This window comes from Hibiscus syriacus, unplaced genomic scaffold, assembly GCF_006381635.1.
Source record: "Hibiscus syriacus cultivar Baekdansim isolate YM2019G1 unplaced genomic scaffold, ASM638163v2 tig00111067_pilon, whole genome shotgun sequence".
Lineage (NCBI taxonomy): Eukaryota > Viridiplantae > Streptophyta > Magnoliopsida > Malvales > Malvaceae > Hibiscus > Hibiscus syriacus.
The window spans coordinates 830,776-855,681 of NW_024062969.1; the positions used below are offsets into that span (position 1 = coordinate 830,776).

Sequence of the window (24,906 nt, forward strand, 5' to 3'; positions counted from 1 at the left end):
ATTTTTGTACTTTTCTGCGCCAGAAATGCCAAGGCATTTCAATCTACTTCAGCAACGTGTGATGTCACGACATTCCTCCCCAGTGTAACCTTTTAATTGCTATTTCCTGCACAACAAAAACAACCACACCTTTCCCTCATATAACACCTTTATAAGATAAAATAACAATATCACCACTAGTGCAACTATATGCAACAACATGATGCTAAAATGACAAAAATGAACTTTTAAAGAAACAATAACTTAAGTGAAAAAGGCCTTAAAAGTAGCCTTTTTAGGAAGTTACCACACCCCCAAACTTAAGTTATTGCTTGTCCTCAAGCAATGGATAGTAATTAACACAATCAAAATGTCATGACAATTTTCAACAATAGGACAGCAAGACACAAATTAAATTTCAACCCTCAGAAAAATTGGCTTCAATGCTAGACATATCAAGAATTCAAGTACTTTTCCCTAGGTCAAGATTCTTTATGGTTGTGTGTGTGCGTGATTGTATATAATCTATACTTAACAAATTTAGGCAATTTCTAATTGAGTTCCCTAGTTTCTCCACAACATTTACTTATTCAGTAAGCACATTTATACTCCCTTTTCATTTACTACACATTTTTTTTGCAAAAGTTATATGATGTTACGAAGGGAGTCAGCTCAACACACGTACTATCCCACACTATAGGTGAAAGGGAGTATATATTTCACCCCCAAGCTAGTTAGGTAGAGTCATCCCGTGACTACTTTCATTCACTCATAGTGTGTGACTGCCATTTATTAAAGAGAGTTCCAGGCAATGTCACGACAAAAAGGAGTGTCCCTCTATAGCTATGCCTAAGAATTTATTCACAATCTCAGATGTAAGGGAATTATCATTGATTTATCCTTTAATCACAATACTAAATTTCGATGCTAAGACTAACCAGAGTTCCTTCATAAAATTTGTCTAAATTTCCTAAGTATAGTGAACATACAAACCGTGTAAGAATAATTCATAAAGCATCAAGCCCTAGAGTCAGTTCTATCATTCTCAATAGTCATTTATATTCAATTTATAGCCTAACAAGTTTATCATCATCAGGTATCATCAAGACATTTCATCTAACTGTCCTACCAATTACCGATGCCATGGCATAATGTTATGCTAATACTATCATGCACATGTTTTACAAAGAACACTCCCCCCAAACTTAAGGGAAGCATTGTCCTTAATGCTTAAAGAGAGCTAACTAAAAAAATCAAACTATATACCATGCAATGAAATGCAAAATGAATGAAAATTTATGTAAATGGAGGTACCTCATGTTTTCTGTGGTGGTGTTACCGTGGAGGTGCTGGCAGCTCCTCGTCTTGTACGCTTGCGAAGTGGTGCAGGACTGGAATATGAAGATATAGAATAGTAATGAGAGATGTTGATGCATCCAGTTGATGTCTTTGTATGTTGGTTGTTGCATCGTACATGAGAGGGTTTATGTACAGGAACTGGACTATGGTTTTGTTAGCTGGAATAATAGGTGAGTTTGGGGTATGGGATCATTAAGGGTCTAGAGTCGGTTCATCAGCGGAGGATCGACGTCATCTGGTTCTAGAGATGTCTCGAAATTGAATGTCGTCAGAATTTCATATGGAAAACCTAGGAAATTCTAGCACATGGGGAAATATTTCCTGAAATATAATTTCCACCATAGTATCTCTTTGTTTCACATAACCAAAGAAATTTTTTATGTCACCGTGCAAAGCTTGTAACTGAGTCTGAGTTTGCATGACAGATTCTTCAAGGGCAAGCATTCTTGCCTCGACATTAGATTGTGAATCATTTACAGACTTCTCATTTGCCTCCTAATAAAATTTCATCAAAAGAATTCTCGCATACCTTTTTCTTGCGACACAAAGCAGTAATCAGATTTGGAAAAACTAAAGCACTAGCCTTTTTACATAAGCATTCATGTACTTTTGAACAATAATCCTACCCAAATCAATAGAACTAGTTACCATAATAGAATGTAAGAGCATTAATTTAGGGAGAGATACCGTCGTATTCTGGGCTGTTGGCATTAACTTGTGCTTCATAAAATGGCTTCACAGTTTGGCACACTGTTGTAGGTGTTTGCGGTTAACCGAGTAACGATTTGTTTGGCAGCCATTCTAAGAGGTATTGAAAAAAAAATCCTCCAAAACCCCATCCTAAGTTGCATTATCGACATCCTTCTAAAACTTTGCATGTTAGTCTTCCACACCCTACAAATGAAAGTAACGATTAATGGTAGTTGGTGTAAATCGAATGTACTTACCTCTCACAAAAATAGCATGCTGGTTCGGTTTGGAAATATTAGCATAAAATTCTTTCACCAATGATGCATTCACTGAACCAGGGTGCCTTGGAAACTTGTGCCACTTGTGTGGAATGACAATATCCATTACGTCTGGTCCAAATCCGCCATCCTCTTCATCTGTAAAGATGAATCCTAACTCAAAGAAGAGCTTTCTACTTTTGAAATTTTGAAACCTTACTTTTTCTTCATCGTTTTTGAACTGCTGAGTAATAGGAGCTTCTTCTTCGGTAGGTCTCTTATACACCATTCTTGCAGTGTTTTTAAGAAAGAAAAATGAAAAAGGAATGAGCTTTGGGTGTTTGAAAAGCTTGAAGAATTTCGGGTATGGAGAAAAATGAAGGAAGAAGGAGATGTAAGTAAAAATTAAAGGAAATAGTGAGAAAATAAGGAGTGAGTGGACATTTGAAAAGAAATGAGTGGATGGGTAAATGGGTAGGTGGGAAAAAGAAAAAGTAAACTGTAAAATTAAATGTGATGTAATAAGACAATGGAGAGAGAAAAGGAAAAATAAGGAAATAAAATAAAAGAAATGAATAAATTAAAAATAATATTCTCCTTTTAATTTATTTGTCCTTTCCTCCCTTGATAACCACTCCATGCACGGATGTAGTACTATGGGTCCCCTACAAAACAAACCACAATTATACATAAAACAAAATAAGAATAAAAAATAAAAAAAAGGAAATAATAAATTTATTATTTATGCACATTCAACGAAATTCAATGTCGTGGCATTGAAATTTAGTTTTCAGGTGGGCACACTTCAACATCGTGAAGGTAGAACGCTGCCTTGTCGTACAGAGGTAGAACTCCATTATAAGTTTCAGACGCTGGCCATTGACTTTGAAGATCTTCACATCAGCTATGTTCTTGATATCAACAGCTCCATGGGGATAAACATAATTCACCTCAAATGGTTTTGACCATCGAGATTTAAGCTTCCCAGGAAAAAGTTTAAGTCTGGAATTGTAAAGTAATACTTGTTGGCCAACATAAAAATGTCGTGGTATCGGTTTATGGTCATGCCACTTCTTGGTTTTTTCCTTGTATATTCGTGAATTTTCATATGCTTGTGTCCTAAACTCTTATATTTCGTTAAGTTTAATCTCTTCTCCCCAGCTAACTGAGCATCAAAATTCAATCGCTTAGCCTTATGTTTGAGTTTGACCAGGATATGACAGGCCTTCCCATACCCCAGCTTGAGTGGTGACTTGCCCAGAGGAGTTTTGAACGCTGTTCTATACGCCAGAGTGCTTCATCTAATTTTGGTGACCAATCCTTCCGCCTTGGATTCACCATTTTTTCTAAAATCTGCTTGATCTCACGATTGGATGTCTCAGTTTGACCATTTATCTGTGGATGATATGTCGTGGTATTCTTATGAAGAACTCCATATCTCCTTAGTGCCTTGGAATCAACTTGTTATAGATGTGGGTTCCTTCATCAATAATGATAGCTTTAGGTACTCCGAACAGAGTGAAAATATTATTGTGCAAAAACTTGAATACGATTTTAGAGTCATTCTTTGATGTTGATATTGCTTCTACTCACTTTGATACATAATCCACAGCAAGCAAAATGTATAAATCTCCTCCGGAAGATGGGAATAGTCCCATGAAATTGATGCGCCAAACTCAAACAACTCGATTTCCAAAATACCTTACAGTGGCATTTCGTGACGCCTGGATATATTTCCATGCGTTGTCATTGATCATAAGATTTGTAAAATGCATGAGCATCTCTGAATAGAGTTGGGTAATAAAAGCCTGATTACAGGACTTGGAATCAGTCCTTGCTCCTCTAAAATGGCCTCCACTTAGGGTCGAATGACAATGGTTAAACAAATATGGCTTGTCCCAAAATAGTACCTTACATCGTGCTTGAATTTCTTTTTACTCTGGCTGTTCAAATCAAAAGGCACCATTCCACTAACAAGAAAATTAACAAGGTCAGTGTACCACGGGATTATCGTGGCATATATATTTTCTCATGAGGAAATTCCTCTTGAATGTCTACAGTGTCATGACATTCAAAATTGTTCTCTAGCCTAGATAAATGACAAGCAAATTGGTTTTTAGTACCTTTTCTATCTACAACTTATAAGTTAAATTCTTGCAAAAGTAAGATCCACCTAATAAGTCTAGGCTTTGCATCCTTTTTATTCACTAAATATTTTATAGCCGAGTGATCAGTGTGAATAATAACTTTAGTGCCTATTAGGTATGGTCTGAATTTATCAAAAGAAAATACCACGGCAAGTAATTCTTTCTCAGTGGTGGTGTAGTTCAATTGTACTTAATTCAATATACGGTTAGAGTAATATAACATTAAAGTGTTTACCTCAGCGTTGTCCCAAAACAGCTCCTACCACATAATCGCTTGCATCACACATCAGCTCAAATGGTGATGTCCAATCAGGAGGATGACAATAGGTGCTGAGATCAATCGTTGTTTCAACTCAGTGAATGCGCTGAGGCATAACTCATCGAACACAAAGGACTGGTTTTATTGAAGCAATGTGCACAAGGTCTTAGAAATCTTGGAGAAATCCTTGATAAATCTTCTATAAAATCAGCATTTCCAAGAAAACTCCTTATACCCTTGACTGAAGTTGGTGGTGGCAATTTTTCAATTACTTCAATTTTTGTTTTATCTACCTCAATGCCCTTGTGAGATATTTTGGCATAATACAATGCCTTTAGTCACCATGAAGTGACATTTTTCCCAATTTAAAACCAAATAAGCTTCCTCACTTCTTTTGAGAACTTTTCAAATTGCCGAGGCATAGTTCAAAATCGTCTTCAGAAACAGAGAAGTCGTCCATGAATATCCTAAGGAAATCCTCAACCATGTCAGAAAATATAACTTACATGCAACGCTGAAATGTTGTCGGGGCATTACAGAGTACAAAAGGCATCCTCCTAAAGGCAAAAGTTCCATAGGGACAATAATTGTAGTCTTCTCCTGGTCCTCTGGTGTGATGTCAATTGATTATTTCCTGAATACCCATCTAAAAAGCAATAGAATGCTTTGCCAGCCAATCGATCCAATATTTGGTCAATTAAAGGTAAAGGAAAATGGTCATTCTTTGTAGCTTTATTGAGCTTATGGTAATCCGTACATATCATCCATCCAGTAATAGTGCGAGTGGGTAATAACTCATTACCCTCATTAGTAACACAGTCGTGCCTCCTTTCTTCGGCACACATTGTACAGGGCTCATCATGAGCTATTTGATATAGGGTAAATCACTCCAGCATTAAGCCATTTTAGAATTTCTTTCGTCACCACTTTCTTTATAATAGGGTTGAGTCTTCTTTGTGGTTCTATCGAGTTATTGTGGCATTCCTCTAGCAGAATCTTATGCATGCAAATAGTGGGACTAATTCCTTTCAAGTCAGCCATAGTCCAACCAACTGTTGTCTTATGCTGCATCAAAACACTTAACAAAATTTGCTCTTGGTTAACAGTAAGGTTAGCGGAAATCTTTGGTAAAGTTTTTTCGTTACCCGAGTAAACATATTTAAGATGCCCTGGCAAAGTCTTAAGCTCTAGGGTAGGTGCATGCAATAATGATGGCTTAGGAGGAATAAATTCATCAAAATTCAAAGGTTCAAAATTCATACCTGATCTAGCTAGTAGTAAGCTAGATTGCTCCTCCAAAATTGAGAAGTTGTCATTCTCCTCTAAGCTTTCATCATCCATCCAATATTCATTGTCTGCTAGCTGAGTAAAATTGTTCTAGCAAAGTTGTTCAGTTTCTTATTCAATTACTGAGTTCAATTCAGAAATGCCTTAGCATTCTTCAGTGGCATCAACATACTTGAGAGTGCGAAACACATTGACAGTCACACACTGATCAGCCACTCTCATAGTGAATTCACCTTTTTCACAATTTATCAAAATATGACTAGAAAAGGTCTACCCAGAATGATGGGTGTTAAAACTCTTATTTCTCGTATACGTTTTCATACACTAGTCACAGCTACCACATAACTTTTAAAACTTTTCGCTTTTGAAAAGCCAATAATTTTTTGTTTCTAATCATAAAACATTTTAATTTAATAATAAAACATTCATTAACTTTTAGTATGTAAACAATTCTTAAAGTTCAAACAAATTATATTTTTACATCATCATAAGTCAAATACTTATCAGAGCATTATCATATGTCTAGTACATGTCAGCTAATAACATCAAAAGTAGACATAGTTGTCGTACAATTACTGATGAGGTGTCCCTTGATTGGCGATGTCATTTGTACTCCTTACTTCCCTCACTAAAACCTACACATGAAATCAACACACGTTAAGTATTTACTTAGTGAGGTAATACCAATAATGAGATGAAATCAATACATAAGTATATCATAGTTATCAAAATACGAATTAATTATTACAACTCATTATAAGTTCCGTAGGGTGCACACGTAGTGCCGATACGGTTATTCATAACTCGTTATGAATTTCGTGGGTTGCACACTCAGTGCTGATACGGTCATTCATAAACTTATTATGAATTCCATGGGTTGTACATTTAGTGTCGATACGGTCGTTCATAAACTTATTATGAATTTTGTGGTTTGTACACTTAGTGTCGATACGGTTGTTCATAAACTTATTATGAATTTCGTGGTTTGTACACTTAGTGTCGATACGGTTGTTCATAAACGTATTATGAATTCTGTGGGTTGCACACTTAGTGCCGATACGGTCGTTAATAAACTTATTATGAATTATGTGGGTTGCACACTTAGTGCCGATACATAAAAAAATTGTAACATATGTATTAACCAACATGCAACTTTAACTCTCAATGTACATAATAAATGCACTCACCTGATTTGCCTCACTATTATGCACTGATGTAGTCCGACTAGTCTTCTACTTTATCATTACCTTTCTGTTTGCTTGACTCGGGAGTATGATTACGATCTACACAAGCATCTATAATTACACATTCAATGCAAATGTTAGTATACTTTATAACATTTATATATCTAATAATACTCAAAAGTACTATTATTTTCAAATTTTATTTAATTTCATCCTATATTAAAATTTCAGACTGACTGGTATTGGTACCCCTACTATGGTATCGATACTTATATACAATGGTACTGATACTCCCTTCAGTATCGATACCATTTTTGCATTCTGGAATCCATAGTATCAATACCTTCTTCTTAGTATCGATACCCCATAGCAGTATCGATACTACTTGCATCAGTATCGACATTGTTCATTGTTTTCATCATTTTTCCTCAAATTTAACCCTATAGTATTGGTATTGTTCTTCCAGTACTGATACCCTTACCCAGATTTACATATTTTACTTTGATTTTTACCACAGTTTCACCTAAATCTCTTAATTTCATCACTAACCATAACCTTAAACTCATCATTACTCAAACCAACTCTCTTACATCCATAAATCTCCCTATAACATCCAATAACTCCAAAGAATCCTTTAAAACTAAAATCACACCCAAATTTCAAACACGTTTTTAATCACTTCCAAGGTTCCTAATCTCTTATTTACTTCTTTGACAAGTCAAATATACTTTTAAACTTCAATAAAGAACCATATTTCATCATATCACTCAAAAACCCATTTTCTTTAATCTCAAATAAATTACTAATCACTTAGTTTTATTTACTCTTAAGCTTTCCTTAAGCTTCTATATCACTTAAGGCTTCAAAACCAACCCACAAACTAAAGGAAAACCCAACTTGTAGAAATCTTACCTTTAGCTATGGGGAGAATGGGACAATGGGAAGAAAGAGAAGAAAACCAAGTTTGCTAGCTTTTTACCATTCCCCTTTCCAACCTTATTAAATATCCTCATTTAAATGAATATTAAATTTATTCATTCTAAAATACTAAATTTCCCTTCCATTCTTCCATTCTTCCATTCTTAATAATTAGTCTTAAACAAAATTTCTTAATTCATTTCTTATACTTTTCAATTTATTCACTTTAACCCACAAAATTTTAAATCCTTTCATTATGATCACCAACCCGATATTCGGGGTATTACATGTGCCTTGGCATAAAGTTCACAATCCAGAATTAGGAAGTCGACTGGAAACACAAATTTATCCACCCATACTATGACATCCTCGACTCTCCCTTCAGGTTTAACATGGGATCTGTCGACAAGTTATAAAATAACCGATGTGGGTCTTGTATCTCCTATGCCAAGCTTCAAGAATATAGATTTTGGCATTAAATTCACACTTGAACTAAGATCACATAGTGCCTATCCAACGAAATTAATTTCTACGGAACAGGGAATAATGAAACTGCCAAGATCATTTTGCTTTGGTGGTAACTTACTCAATGAAGAACAAGATTATGCTGTCGTGGCAAGTGTCTCATATGTCTCTACTTTACTCTTCTTGGTGCAAATTTCCATAAGAAATTTGACATATGTCGGCATCTATTCAATAGCTTCCAAGAGATATACGTTAATATGGAGCTGATCAAGAATGTCCACAAACTTCTTAAACTGAACTTCTTCGGTATGTTTTTAATCTTTGTGGGAAGGGTGGTGGGGGTCTAGTTTCCTTAACTGCAGGAGTAGGAATTACTTTTGCCTTGGCATCAGAATTTTATGCTTTGGAAGGCTCACTAGTAGAACTCTCCTCCTTGTCCTTCTCAAAAATGATATCATCGTGTAATTCAACTTTACCCTTTTTAGTATTGTGGGTAGAATCATCATGTTGTGTCCCACTAATCTTGACTTGTTGGTTAATTTGTGTTCCACTCCTAATAATTAACACGTTACAATGTTTTTTTCCATGAGTTTTAGTGACTTTAGTGTCACTTGGCAAATGTCCTTGCCGACGTTCTTGCAATGCCACATCAATCTGACCAACTTTGTAACACCCCCAACCATACCCGACCCGGATATGAGTCAGAGATACTACATTGACTTTAAAACACAACTCTTAATAAATAATAGTAAAATATTGGACTTGTATTAAGAAAATACAATAATATCATACTGTAATATAAGTTTAAAAAAAAATATTCAGAGCATACACAACTAACTCTTTAATTACATGCCAACTGCTATTTCATAACAAAATACCTACTGATAGTTGCTTCTGATCTGATGGTTGCAGGAATACTGTCAGCTGCTTCACCTGTTCCTATTTTCCTCGGATCCTACATGTGAAACACTCACACGCTAAGTCATCGACTTAGTGAGGCAACAATATAAGGCAATGTAATGTAATGAAAATGTCAGGATCATATGAGATGAGATGCAAACATGTAACTAATCAATGTAGTATACTTCATCAATATCCATACCTGTAAGCGTATGACTGTAACATTCATTATTCAGTATTAATAAGTTTATTGGCCCATGATAGCATATGAGAACCTAAGGTATTTGTAATGTGAGGTTGTGCACTATGCTGTCACCAAAATAGCAAACGCCTCAGTAGGTGATTTATCCAACAATATCCCATTTGCCAAGGCATCCAACATCATCCTCGTGGGTGCATTGACTCTATTATAAAACATAACTACTTGAGTCAATCGTGAAAACTATGATTTGAACACTTTTGAAGCAAACTCTTGTAACGATCCCACACTCATACATAGATCATTGTCGCCCTGGAGAAAGGATGCTATGTCATTCCTTAGTTGAGTGTTCATGTTCGATGGGTTACCACAATAAGAAACTCTTGCAAAGATCTAATATGAATTCATGTCATGTAATACATTTAATACAAATTCATGTCATGTATCATAATGGAATGTATCATATGTCAAAATATGGAATCTAGACTTATCACAAGTCTAGAACTGAATACTACTATATTCATGCTATGCATATGCACTCACCTACTTCTTTGCCTTTTCCTCGATCGATCCTACTTGTAGATTGTTCCCGAACTCGAGTAGGCTCGGTATCAAAACATAATTTTTAATGATCATCAGATGTCTATGTCTTGCAATTAAGCTTTAATAGCTTACTAATTTAAAGAATTTATAGCTTAGTCTTGCTTTCTTTTCTTTCTTCTTCTTTTCTCATGGGGAATCGGTTCCCCCCTGGGGGTATCGGTTCCCTCAAGCAATCTGGAATTTCATATACGATGAGGGGTATCGTTTCCCCCCCCCCCTGGGGTATCGATTCCCCTCTTGCATTCTGGAAATTCATTTCGTTGAAGGGGTATCGGTTCCCCTTGAATGGGTACCGATTCCCCTACCCAGAAATCCTATTTTGAGTCCGGAATCATCTAATTTCAGCTCAAACATACTTATTTCAATCCCTTTAACACTCTTAGCTCTCATACACTTACTTAAACTAATTATTAAACCATTCAATACCTCTAAAACTAAGAAAACTCCTCATCCATATAGAATTGAAGAATCTTACTGCCAATTTCAACTTGTTCTAATTTCAATTCTATTACTTCATACTTCTTAATTAGCTTATTGACAAGTCAAAATCTGATTCAAACATCAAAAACTCATTCCTATCAAGATTCTCTAAAAACTCATTTTCCAAATCATTCTCTAAATCACTTATCTTGTTGTTTTAATGTCCATAAAGCTTTCCTTTAGCTTATATAACATCCAAGCTTTCATTTCCAATCTTAAAACATCAAAGAAACTACCAAGTTCAGATTCTTACCTTAATTGCAAGCCACACGCTGAGAGAAGGAAGAAGAAAATGAGAAAGAAGGAATGAGAGTATTCTGGAACCTAATACTCCACGTGGTTCTCATATACCCCATAACATTTTATTTAATTAATTTCCTTACCAATGACCATTGGTCCCTACCTTCATTTCATATTTACTAACCTTTATTTTAAACTATATAATCATTCTACTTTAATCCCCAATGTTGAAACTTTGCAAATCAATCACTCACCCGACACGGAGATGTTCAATCTCTCCCCCTTAAGAAAATTCGTCCTCGAATTTTCATTGCACGAACAAGAGGGTATTGATGTCGCATATCTTCTCACGCTCTCATGTTGCTTCTTCTACTTTGTGATTTCTCCACAACACTTTGACCAAAGGAATGGTCTTGTTCCTCAATTGCTTAACTTCATGTGCTAAGATTTGAATCGGTTCTTCCTCATATGTCAAGTCAGGACGAACCTCAATCTCTTCTGGGGTCACGATATGAGAAGGGGTCAGATCTATATTCTTCGAAGCATTGAACGTGAAAAACATCATGTATCTTTTCCATCTCAGGTGGTAAAATTAGCTGATATGCTACTGGTCTTACTCTCTTTACAATCTCATATGGTCCATAAACCGAGGACTCAATTTTCCTTTCCGACCAAATCTCAACACCTTCTTCCATTGGAGACACTTTAAAACACCTTATCTCCAACTTGAAATTCATTTCTTTCCTCTTAAGATCAGAATAGGACTTTTGCCGATCAGAGGCCACTTTGAGGTTATGCTGAATTTCTCGAACTTTCTGTTCTACATCTTGAATTAAATCCGGACCAAGAACACTTCGGTCTTTGAGTTCATACAATTAATGGAGTACGACATTTTCTTCCATATAATGCTTCATAGGGGGCCATCTTTATACTAGACTGATAACTATTGTTGTAAGCGAACTCTGCCAGCGTAAATACTTTTCCCAGATCCTTTAAATTCCATTACGCACGCTCTCAACATATCTTCCAATATCTGAATATTCTCTCTGATTGCCCATCAGTCTGAGGATGAAAAGCCGTACTAAAGTTTAAACGAGTCCCCAACCTCCATGCAAAGATTTCCAGAATCTAGAAGTGAATCGAGGGTCCGATCAGAGACTATGGAAACAGGTACTCCATGCATCTAATAACTTCTCTAATATACAGCTCTGCATACTTTTCCATAGAAAAATCCGTTCTAACAGGAGGGAAATGCGCTGACTTAGTTAATCGATCAACAATTACCCAGATTGATTCTCTTTGTTCGGAGTCAAGGGTAACCCCGAAACAAAATCCTCTTAACATTTTCCCACTTCCATTGAGGAATGAAAAGCGGTGCAATAATCCTGATGGAACTTGATGCTCGGCTTTGACTTGTTGACATATCAAACATTTAGACACAAATTCTGTGATGCTTCGCTTCATCCCTGACCACCAAAATCGATCCTTCAAATCCATATACATCTTGGTTCCACCCGGGTGCATCGTTAACGGACTGCAATGAGCCTCTGTTAATATCTCCTTCTTCAAGTCGTTTGTGGCAGTTTTTTGCAATGCCGGGAATCAATTTATTATCAAAGTGGTACCTTAATCACTAATGATAGCTCTAGGTGTGCCAAATCTCATGAAGATGTACTTATGAAGAAACTTAAGTACATTTTTGAATCGTTACTTGCATAGCAATTGCTTCACCCACTTGGACACCTAGTCCACTGCTAGCAAGATATATAAGTCTCCAAATGAAGATGAATGGTCCAAGAAAATCTATGCCCCACACGTCAAAAATTATCTCCAAGATATTTGTTAGTGGCATTTTATGTCGTCTAGAGATATTTTCTTTGCGTTGGCATCTATCACGGCCTTTTAAAATGCTTGGGCATCTTTAAAAAGAGTAGGCCAATAGAAGCCTGATTGAAGGACCTTTGCAGTAGTCCTTGCAACTTCAAAAGTGGCCTTCACACGGACTCGTGTTATAGTGATGTAGGATTTGTCTTTGCTCCTCCTCGGGACACAACCCTGGATCATCTTGACAGCACACCACTTGAACAAGTATGGCTCATCCCAAAAATAGAATCTTGCATCGTTCCTGAATTTCTTCTTTTCCTGGCTATTCAAATTATGAGGCAAATTCAACTAACAAGAAAACTAACAATATCAGCGTACCTCGAAATTACCATGGCAAATATATTTTTCTCATTAGGAAATTCCTCATTAATTTCTAATTCATTCCTTAGGTTCTTTATAATTTCAAGCCTAGAAAGATGGGCATATACTTGGTTTTTAGGTAAATTCTCATTATATCCCAGGTAAGCATATTTAAGATGCAATAGCAAAGGCTTTAATTCTAAGGAAGGTGCATGTTGTAATAAAGGCATAGAAGGATAAATTCATTGAAATAAAGACGTTCAAAGCACATATCTGATCTAGCTGAGAGTAACTAGACTGATGTACCTCCAATGTAAAGTCCTTTGACTCCTTTGTTATCTTCATCAAAAGTTTCTCATAATCGTTCAGCTATATGAAATTGTCGTGCCAAAGATGTCTACTTCCCTTTCTATTGTTGAGTCTGTTTTGAGAATGATCTGGAATTATTCAGAATCATTCGCATACTTGAGAGAATGAAAGACATTTATGGTCACACTTTGATCGACCACTCGCATAGTGAGTTCACCCTTCTCACAATCAATAAGAATGGGACCCGTGGCTAAGAAGGTCTCCCTAAAATTAGGGTGCATTGGCATTAACCTCACAATCAAGTATAAGAAATTCGGCTATAAACACAAATTTATCCACCCTCATTATGACATCTTTGATCCTTCCCTCGAGACGAACATTCGATCGATCGTCTAATTACAAAATAACAGAGGTAGATCTTGCATCTCCCGTCCCAATATTTATAAATATTGATTTGGGCATAAAATTCATGCTTGATCCAAGGTCACACAGTGCCTTCCCAACATAGTTGTCTCCTATAGAGCATATAATGATGAAACTGCACGAATCCTTTTGCTTCAGTGCCAGCTTGTTCAAGGCAGAACAATACACTTTTGTTGTGGCACTTGTGTCAAACTTCTCAACTTTTCTTTTCTTTGTAACAATTTCCTTGAGAAATTTGGAATATGTGGGCATTTGATTAATGGCCTTCAGGAGTGGGACATTGATATAAAGCTAGTCAAGAATGTCAACAAACTTCTTGAGCTACATATCATCATTGTGCTTCTTTAGCCTTTGCAGGAATGGTGGTAGGGTTATGACTTCTTCTACTAATGGTGTGGGAACTTCTTTTTCTGTGGCATTTTGGTTTGCCCCATCAACAGGCTAACAAAAGAACCCTCATATTGTCCTTCTCCTCAAGTGTCTCTTTTGGCAATTTCGGTTCTGGTTGCACATTTATAGGGGTGGAATTGTCAAGCTTCATTCCCCTAAACTTGTCTTGGTGATTAATTTGGGTGTCACTCCTTAGTGTCAGTGCACTACATTGCTCATTGTCATGCAGTTTAGTGACCTCAGTGTCACTTGGAAAATGTCATGGCTGACATTCTTGTAATGCTGTGGCAATTTGGCCAATTTGACCCTCCAAAGCTTACAAAGATGCACTGTGACTTTGCAACAATGTTCCTTGATTTTTTATAGTTGAAGAATGCTCTTGCAGCATAGTCCATGTGCTTGCTATAAATTCTTGCATGGTGGCCTCCAGTGAGCTAGTATTAGATAAAGATGTTGCTACCTTATTAGAATTTTGCCAAGGCATATTCGAATGAAAACCTTGGGGCTCGTTTACATTATGTTGTCATGCTTGATGACTAGCATTAGTGGCTCCTTGATTTCCCCACTAGAAATTTGGATGCTGACACCAGCCTGGGTTATAAGTGTTGGAGTAGGGATTGTTATTTTTGCTTCGGTTAAAGTTCCCCATATAATTGATAGATTCTTGATTTCATAGGCATTCAATCTCATGATGATTGTCATGGCATAGTAAACATGTTGAGTTGGCCACCTTCACTTATTTCACCTCATTGGAATATTGCATATTCTTCAACATATTTTTAATAGTGGAGAGTTGGGCAGACACCTAATCCTTAGCATCTAACTCAAATGTCCCTGGTGGCTTCCTCCACGTTCCAAGCCTTGAAGAAGGAACTGGTAGTTATTGTTTGCAATTCTATCAAGAATGTCAAATGGCTCCTTAGGTGATTCGTATATCAAAGTGCAATTTGTCGAGGCATCTAACATCATACTGGTGGGTGCATTGACTCCATTGTAAAACATTACAACTTGAGTCCAATCTTGAAATCCATTATTAGTACATTTTCGAAGCAATCCCTTCTATCGTTCCCAATACTCATACATAAACTCGTCATCAGCTTGATGGAAAGATGATATGTCATTTCTGAGTTGAGTGTACATATTCGGCGAATTATACTGCAACAAAAACTTTTACACATATCAACCCATGACTCCATCGAGTTGGACAAATTCCACTCAACAAGCCCTTTCTCGGTCACACAAAGAATATGGAAATAATTTAAGCTTCAACACATCCTCATGCACTCCTTGTTACATGAAAGAATTACACACCTCCAAGAAAGCACGAATGTGTTGCGTAGCATCTTCCTGAGGCATACCCCCAAACTGTACTATGGAGTTCAACATGTTGAACATGACTTTTTAAGCTCAAAGTGGGCTGCCTGAATCTCGGGTGCTATAATTCCAGGGTTGAGATCATCCAAGATAGGAATTAAATGATCTCGAATAGCTGTAGGTCGGGGTACAATTCCAACATTCCGATTTGTCACAATATTTGGATCTATTGGATCTTGTATCAGCTAAATTCCTTGGTTTTGATTGTTGTTCATAGCTCTATTAACATTTTGAGCACGTCGTCTTCTACGATACAAATGTTCAATTTTAGGTACAAGAATATATAAAGATTCCTCAATAGTTCTTCTGATCATGTAATGGAAAACCCTGAAAAAGAAAAATAAAGAAAAACAAGTAAAATTATACTAGAAAATAGGAGTAAGATAAAAAAGCTATAACAAAATTGTTAAACTTCCGATTGTCAATTCCCGGCAACGACACTAAAATATTGTTGTGTGTGTAAGTACTATAAATTGGATGCAAATTATGTGCATGTATACACAGTCACACAAGTAATAAGAGTGAGTGAGTATCCTTCCCACGAGGATTGGAGGAAATTGCAAGTTAAGTTAAAGCACAAATACTAAATTATCTAAGTATAGTTAGTGTGGTGATATTCACAAGTGAATATGTAGTGTCAAAAATGGAATGGATGGGGATTGGTGTTCAATGGTCGTATGGAAATATGATGGCAATGTAGTAGTATATCAAGATGAATGTTATGACAATTGAAAATGTAATAACTGAAAATGACAGTGCAAAATGAGTTGAGAATTTGGAAATAATTAGGCAGACTTAATAATCCTCATAGGACAAGCTACTATGGAAATGAATGGTGGGATTTCTAAGGCATCCTAAGTCTTGCCTCTCAAAATGATTCAAGCTTTTATGGCCTATTTTCGAAAAATTTTACTAAGAGTGTCCCTACGCTCTCTCGACCAAGGGAACTTGACAGACCAAATGCCATGGCAATACCTCTGGCATGAACAGTAACATCGAACCTATCGAATATGCACTACTCCTTTTAGTTGCTGAAATCATAGCCTTGTCTCTAAGGTGGATTAGGTTCTAGTTGGCAGCTAAAACCCGTTGCTCGTGTAGATCCTTCTTTAGTTTCTCTCAAACACTAAGGATCTATAACCTAGTTTCTCTCGAAAACTAAGCAATATACTTAAAAAAAATGACACTCTCATGCCTCCTACAATCTCAAGTAATTAAGCACAATGAGAAAAACAAATAGATGGACATAAAACTCAATACATTCATTAAACAAGTACTTAATCACCCATAAAAACCCACACCATATAAGGATTAGTTCATGGTGGGGTTTGAAATCTGTATGACATTATTCCAACCATACAACCCAATAAATCAAAAGGAAATAAAGCATAAGGGTGGAGGACACTCCCAACTCGCGCTGTCGGTTGCTCCTCGAACCACCACGATCGGTACCTTAGCAAGCTAGCTCCTCTCGAACACCTAGCATGCCACTCCCTTGAGCTTGACTATGGAGGAGACCCTTGAAAAGATGAAAGTGGAAAGAAAGTTGGAAGCTTTCTAGCTGCCGTGCTTAGCTCACTATTTCCCTCAAAGAATACTCCCTTTCATTTTGTGGCCACCTTTTCTATTTATACTAAGGGAATGCACTAGGTTTTAGTGCAAAAATTACCTTAGTACCTAAGGTACATTCCACTCACGTGAAAATGGTTACAAAGATGGTTGTGGTCCCCCTAGGCGGTTGGTGGCAGAAAACACGTGAGTGTGTACAGCTGGCAGCTTCCGTGAAAATATCTTTTTCATGTTTTTTTCTGCGTATAGGAGTTGTCCCAATTACAATTCTTCCTTGCTTTCCATCTGAAGATGCCGCAACATTCCTCCATGTTCACCCCTTGCTTCATTGACGTGCACATCACCAACAAAGCACAAACCTTCCCTGTAAAATAACACCATTTACACAGTAATATGCCATGACAAAGTCAAACCACCAAAAATAGCTATACGCTCCTAAATGCATCTAAATGATCCTACATGTGCCTTGAAACAACCAATAACTTAAGTGAAGATGTCCTAAATATAGCCTTTTTGCGGAGTTATTAATGACGTATTTGATGGCCAACAGTTTAGTCATAAAAATACCCAACACCAACACAATAAGAAAAAGAGAAAATATTCTAACATAGATCAATGCGAATGATACCACCGACCCCTCCAATATTACCAGCATCCTTAAACGCCCCATTTACATTAGGTTTTAACCAATTGAAGGGGGCATTACACAAGATCTGTAATGGGATATACGAGGTTTCTAAGTTTGATTTAGCCCTCACTAGACCTACTGTAAAGTCATCCATGGATAGAAGAGACTTTGATAATTTAAGTAAACACCATCGACAATGCAAATTTTAACTAGAAAGATTGATCGAGCTAAGTCGATCTACTTCCCCTTAAAGACTATATCATATCTAAAAGCCAAAGAGTCCATAAAATAGCAAAGGAAAGAGATTTCCAAATCACATGTTGTTCACGAGGTATGGCCTCAAATCAAAGGAACAAATATATTGGATCATTAGGCAAATCAATGGAGATATTCCACAAAGCAAAGAAGTATGATAATACCTGCCACGGATACAACACGAGAAAAATAAATGTTCAACCGATTCTGAAAATTAAAAGCGCAAAGTACACATATTAAAAATATTCGAAACACCTCTTTTCTCAAGCTCGACTTTAACCAGGACTCGTCAAAGAAGCACCCTCCAAACAAATGTTTCAACTCTTGGAGGGCCTAACCCAAGCCATATCATCCTTTTCCAATTAAAACTTGAGTTAGTGTGGGAGCTAGAAATTTAGAAATTGATTTCACTGAGGACCCATTACTAGCGCCTTTCAAAACCACCCAATCTTTATCAGATTTGGAACCAATGAAACCTAAAATTAGAGAAATAAGATCGCCCATTGACATCTTTCCCAATTAAGTAGTCTGCGTCTAAGTTTTATGTCCCACTGCCAATATTAGCCACTTTTCACTCCAAATTCAACAATAAATCCCGTTTTGTTCATCGCCAAAGCAAAAATCTGCATAAATGCATCATTTAGGGGAAGGTCACCAATTCAAACATCGGACCAGAAACGAACCACCAATATAGATTTCTTAGACATAATCCAACAGCGTTCGAAGAAAATAAGGAGTTCATTATACCTTTCCATAGCCACAAGAAGGCCCTTGACATCTCTTGGGGTGGGAGAATAACAGAGAGGGAGAGATTATTCTTGCAAAATATAACTTATTTACACAGACTCCTCACTTTATTCCGGAAATGCCACAACCATTTTCCAAGGAGAGAACTATTTTTTAAGTCCAAATCAATTACCCCAGGCCAGCAAGGTTTAAAGGGGAGCAAACAGCTGACCATTTGACCCAATGGATTTTCTTCTTATCGACGACGTTATCCCACAAAAAATATACCATTAGAGAGTTGAGACAATTAAGGATGGAGGAAGGCAACTTGGATACAAAGAGGAAATAAGTCGAGAGGCTGGCTAGGATAGACTTAATCAGAGTCCAACAAAAGACACAGAAGTTGACTTCTAGCTTGCTAGCCTGTGATTAAATTAATCAATAATTGGTTCCCAAAAAGCGAGAGAGTTTCTTTTGGCCCCAAGTGGTAACCCCATATATTTTGAAGGAAAACTGACAACCCACCGAAGCAACCCAACTACCAAGGGTCGAGTCATTAACATTAATACCATACAATCTACTTTTCTTAATATTCACTTTCAGCCTTGAAGTAATTTCGAAGACCCTTAACACTCGCTTGATGCCACAAACTTGATTTTTTGTAGCCTCACAAGAGATAATTAAGTCATCAGCGTATTGATAATGATAAATGAAAATGAAATTGTTAGTGGGACCGGTTTTCACCTTAGAGAATGGGCCAGCAGAACGAGCCTTAGCATCAAGTTAAGAGACTTACGAATAATATTTAAAGAGCGGCGAGAGCGAACACCGTTGTCTTAATTTTATAGAAATCTTGAATTTATTCGTCGAAGAATCATTAAGAAGAACATCATTAAGTGTGATTTAAGAAAATTAACTAAATTACCAAAACAGAACTAAAATAGTAGTTGAGTGACTAAATAAACAATGTAATTTTTTAGATATAGGGACACAAATAGAATTATAGAATTAAGCTATATTACAGGGTAACGAAATAAAGACTTAATAATAAAATAAGTGTCTTAATTTTATCTCGAAAAATGATTTGGTGCCTAAGAATTTATCATTAAAAATTGGTTCCTAAAGTTTTCTCAATTATACTTTTAGGTGCCCACCATTATATTTTTTTATTTTTTAATAATAAAAATATTATTTTTAATAATAAAAAAAACTTAATTTATTTACAAAAGAACCCCAAACTTTTTAATGAAATTATAAAAACTTGAAAAAACTAAAATATATAATTTCAACCCCGTTACCATGGTGGAACACAAGAGGAGCACCGACGGAGCGACGGGGATGATGGGTTTTGAGCGGAATTGCACGGTGGTTCGAATGATGGTGACGGCGCGGCATATGGACGTTGAGATCGGCTAGAATCGACGAAAAATGGTAACAGTGGCTTAAAATCCGATGAAACTTCGAATGCTTCTCCACAACAAGCGACGGGAGCTTACGGCGAAAGGTCAGTGATTGGAGGTCGACGTCGGTGCTAATGATAGTGGCGGTAATGGTCACAGTCGGCCGGTCGATATCACATGGGTAGGGGGAAGGGGAAAGGAGAATAGGGAGAGGGAGCACGCAGGGGGCATTGCTCCTTTTTTTAAAAATAAATTCTTAAAATTACCAGAACATGATACGTGTCACTTAACGATCATTTAAAGTGATTTTTAACGGTGTAAATCTAAATATATAACTTTAAAAACATTAAACACCTATTTTTAACGAAAATTTCTTTAGGCACTAAAACTTTTTTAGGCAAATTCAGGAACTTATTTTTGTATTAAACCAATATTAAACAAATTAAAAAGATAGAAAGTAAAGCCCTGTAATCAATCAGATAAACCTGATCGCATTCTTCATCTTGGTTCGATTTGAAGACATCAATACTTTAAAAAAAAGAATTGATGCGAAATTGAAAAATGTCAAATCTTGCAAGGGTTTGGCCATGGAATTGGTAAAGTGTCTAAGTGAATCAGTTTGTGTTAAGGTATTATTTTCCCTTTCTCATCTGCACTCTTTGTTTTTTCCCTTGATTTTCAGATTTAATGCCCAGACATGAAATCGTAGAATATCACTTAATTTTCGAATTTGGGGATTAATTAGGTTGAGAAGCGTTCATTCAGGGAATGTGCTGGAGAAAAAAGCCCTTCTATACCAAGCGAATGTGTTGGACTCGGAGAAACTTATTTCAATTGCAAAAGAGGACAGGCAATCTGATTCTGCTTCTTTCTTTTTCATGTCCATTTTATTGCTGAAGATTTTTATCTTTATTATCATGGTTTTAGGGTTCAGTTATAGACTTGTTAATGGTGGAGGTTATAATTCTAATTGGTTCAGGGAAGTCTATTCCTCGCCCCCTTTTTTATTTTCCATTCGTTTGGGGAAGGATGGATGGAAATGAATTGACTGCTTTGGTATCGATATTCATTAGTCTTCAAACTTAGTTTGTTGGACAAATTATACATTTAGTACCTAAATTACTAGTTTTTGTCCGTTTTAATACCTTAACTTTTATTTTTTTTAAACATGCCAAACGTTTAGTTTTCATTTCATTTTAGTATCTACTATTAAAAACTTAATGCTTTTAGTTACTAAACTATCAATTTTTGTCCGTTTTAGCACCTAAACTTTTAATTTTTTAAGACTTAATGACGAGGTACTAAAATGAAACAAAAACTAAAGTTTTTAACGACGGGATACTAAAATGAAACAAAAATTAAACTTTAGGTATGATTTTGATATTGAAAGTTTAGATACTAAAACAAACCAATATTGATAGTTTAGGTACTAAACGTGTAAGTTACCCTTATTTGTAATGAGCTCAAATTGAGTTTTTTCAATATTAATAAGGGTAAAGTACACAAATGGTCTCTCGACCATAGATCATTTTTTTAGTATAATGATTATTATAATTACAAAATGGTTAGGGGTGACAAGTGGGTGGGGGAAAACCGAAAATTGTGGGAATCCGAACCGACGGGGATGGGGAATAATCGAAATCTTTACTCACGGGGATGGGGATGGGGAAGTTTTATCCTCGAAGTTCAAATGGGGATGGGGATTGCTATATCCAAACTGTGGGGATAATCGAACCATACACGTGTGAATAACCGTAGGGATCCCCGAAAAATAATCATAGGGATCCCCGATATTTTACAAAAATAATCGTGGGGATCCTCAAAAAATATATATGAGATTATGTGTTGCCACTGTTACATCTCAAAGGAACTAAAATTGAAGTTTAGATGTTTTTTCATTTAATATACATTGATTTGTTGAGATTGAAAATCGTTAAGATTGTACATATACATAGGGATGGGCATGAAACTCGAACCCGACGGGTTAGGTTTTTTAATGGGTTCGGGTCGGGTCGGATTCAAGTTTAGGGTGAAAAATACTGGACCCAACCAGACCCCACAAAAAAAATATAATTTACCTTATATATTTAGGAATAATTATAATAATATCCCTCTATATTTATTTTTTTTCAATTAAATCACTATTTTTATTGAATAAAAATAATATTTTATTATTATTTTGGGTTGGGTCGGATGGGTTTTGGATTTTATCTAAACAAAATGGGTCGGGTGGAGGGTATATATTTTTCGGGTCGGGTCGGTTGGCCGAAACCAGACCCATGCCCATCCCTACATATACATTGGGTGTTAGATATATATTAATGATTGAAACTTTCATATTATAGATAGAGACCAATTTGAGCCAGTCTGATATATCTTACAAGTTTTAGGTGTTGTATTGATTTAAAAAATGTTTGTTTATTTTTTGGGGGCGGGGATTAACCGAAACCCGCAGGGATCCGTAAGGGATGGGTATAGGGGCAAAAAATATCCCCGAAACAGATAATGCGGATTCTCTAAAACCATACCCACAAGTATTGGGGACGGAATGGTTAATGCAAAACTATCCCCGCCCCACCCCATTGCCACCCCAAAAAATGGTCTCTGACTATAGGCACTGCTTTGTCGAGTCTCTCAACTATGAAAAGTTATAAAATGATCACTCGACTATTCATATGTTCTAAACTCTTCATTTTTCGTTAAAAAATGGTTTCCTTTTTCGAGTAGTGTTTAAAATATTATATCGTCGAACTAGTACTTGAAAGCAATAACGATGCTAGTAGAAATCATTAAAATATGATTTTATCATATCTTAATTAGCAGATTAATGTCCAACTTAGATGACTGTTAATTTTTTAATAAAAAAGACGGGTTTGAAAAATATGAATAGTTGAGAGATTATTTTGTAACTTTTAATAGTCGTGGACTCAACAAAGCAACACCCTATAATCAAGGGACTATTTGTGCACTTTACCCTATTAATTAAGAATAATAAAGGTATATATTAAACATAAAATATACTCTTAATTAGGCTAGCAATTTACAAGACATGGAAGTTAAGATACTTGGTTCACTCAATAACTTTGAGTAACTTGGGCTTGGCTCGATAAACTCCGAACCAAATTTGAGTTTTTTCAAGTCTGAACCCAAATAACTTGCGAGTACATAGAGGTATTTCATTTGCAATCCTGTTCCAGACTTGGTAATTCTAATTGATTTAGGGAGGGCTATCCCTTATTTATTTTGGATGGAATGAATGGGGAATATGCTTGATGCTGATATTGATTAGATCAAAGTTGCATACAGTGTGGGTAAGGACTAGACCTAGTAATGTTCACATCCATATGGACATGGTTTGTCGTGTTTTTCTTCATGTCACAATCGTGTTTAAGGTGTTATATCTCTTCAATTTTTGGCGTGTTAATCAATTTGTTTTGCATAGATTTTGACATGTTCATGTATTTATGCAGTGCCTATGTTAATATTTTGTGTTGTATCATTTCTTCTGTTACTTGTACATGATAAGTTATAGGCCAAATGGACCAATATGTAGAATAAGATTGATTGAAGTACAGTTAAAGCCTCTTTCTGGGCTGATGTAAGGAATAATTAGTAATAACTCTACCTTAGCTATTCAATATATTCAGGTTTCAATTTCATTTTGGCTCAAAAGAGTATATGTTGTATGTGTAAAATGCTTCTTTTTGTAAAAATATTATTTGTTGGGTAGGAATAAAAATTTCAGATACCATTTTAATCCGAATCTCTTTTTGAACAAAGGGAGGCAAACAAATTGTTGAGAAAAGGCCAATAAAGTAATGCATTTCCCTTTTGGATGCAATTTATTCGGTTGATACTTCCTTTGTGGAGCTGCAAAATGCTGTTTTGCATAGTTACTGCCATATATTCACGGGCCCTTTAAACTATCTATGCCCGAACTAGTCCTTTCAAATTTATACTTGGAGCGATCGACCCTTTAAGATTGTTCTTTCGTAATGTAATATGTTTTTATTAACAGTAAAATGAGAAAAAATGGCAGGTCTGAAAATACATCTTACACATGGTTAAGACACAAAGTTATACGGTCACAAATTCGCAATAGGAATACACAAATTCTCAGGTCTAGTGTTGATCCATCCTTGTTGCAACATATCTGTGCTGTTTTTGCTATATTTGCTTAACGGTTCCATGATCAATAGAAAATGATTATCATTTCAAAGAAGATTAATACATGTTTATACTTGTATTGTTTTCAACAAACAAAAGAAGAAGCTACTTTCAAATGATATCAGAGCTTCCATTGTTAAAACTCTATGTTCGTTAACACACACTATATTATAAATACTAGGTATCTTGGTGAATAAGTAATCTCGAGTATGTTCAGAGTTGATGGCTCTGCAATATACTACTAACGTGTTATACGTCTTTTTCGTTTTTGCTCCGCTCCAGGTTGACATGAGAGCTAGGATCCGTGGAAACAAGGATTACTAAGTGAATGGGGGATGTCATCAAATTCGCAAATGCATCTGCAGTATCGCTTTACGGTAAATTCAAAATTTACTAATGTTTTCCCTACCTGAACTGTGTGATAAATACAAAAAACGTGGGACGATTTTTGCTTGTTTTTTTTTTTCAAGTTTAGTTTTTATTCGTCGGCCACCTTTGCTTACCATAATCTAGC

General features: G+C 36.0%; 1 protein-coding gene across 1 annotated transcript; it reads left to right on the top strand.

Annotated features, from left to right (window-relative positions):
- The first annotated feature begins 20,277 nt into the window (after positions 1-20,277).
- On the top strand, positions 20,278-24,727 carry LOC120151692 (cytochrome c oxidase assembly factor 5-like). Its single transcript, XM_039164076.1, has 4 exons — positions 20,278-20,329; positions 20,745-20,854; positions 20,971-21,075; positions 24,675-24,727. Exons 1-4 carry the CDS (start codon positions 20,278-20,280, stop codon positions 24,714-24,716), a joined length of 309 nt encoding a protein of 102 aa, XP_039020007.1. The 3' UTR covers positions 24,717-24,727.
- Positions 24,728-24,906: the final 179 nt, after the last annotated feature.

Excerpts from the sequence above, each read along its gene's own strand:
- LOC120151692 (XM_039164076.1), top strand. The coding sequence starts at position 20,278 with ATGAAACTTCGAATGCTTCTCCACAACAAGCGACGGGAGCTTACGGCG. Across the intron at positions 20,330-20,744 it reads ACGGGAGCTTACGGCGAAAG|ACATCAATACTTTAAAAAAA; the intron begins GTCAGTGATTGG and ends TTCGATTTGAAG. Across the intron at positions 21,076-24,674 it reads TCAATTGCAAAAGAGGACAG|GTTGACATGAGAGCTAGGAT; the intron begins GCAATCTGATTC and ends GCTCCGCTCCAG.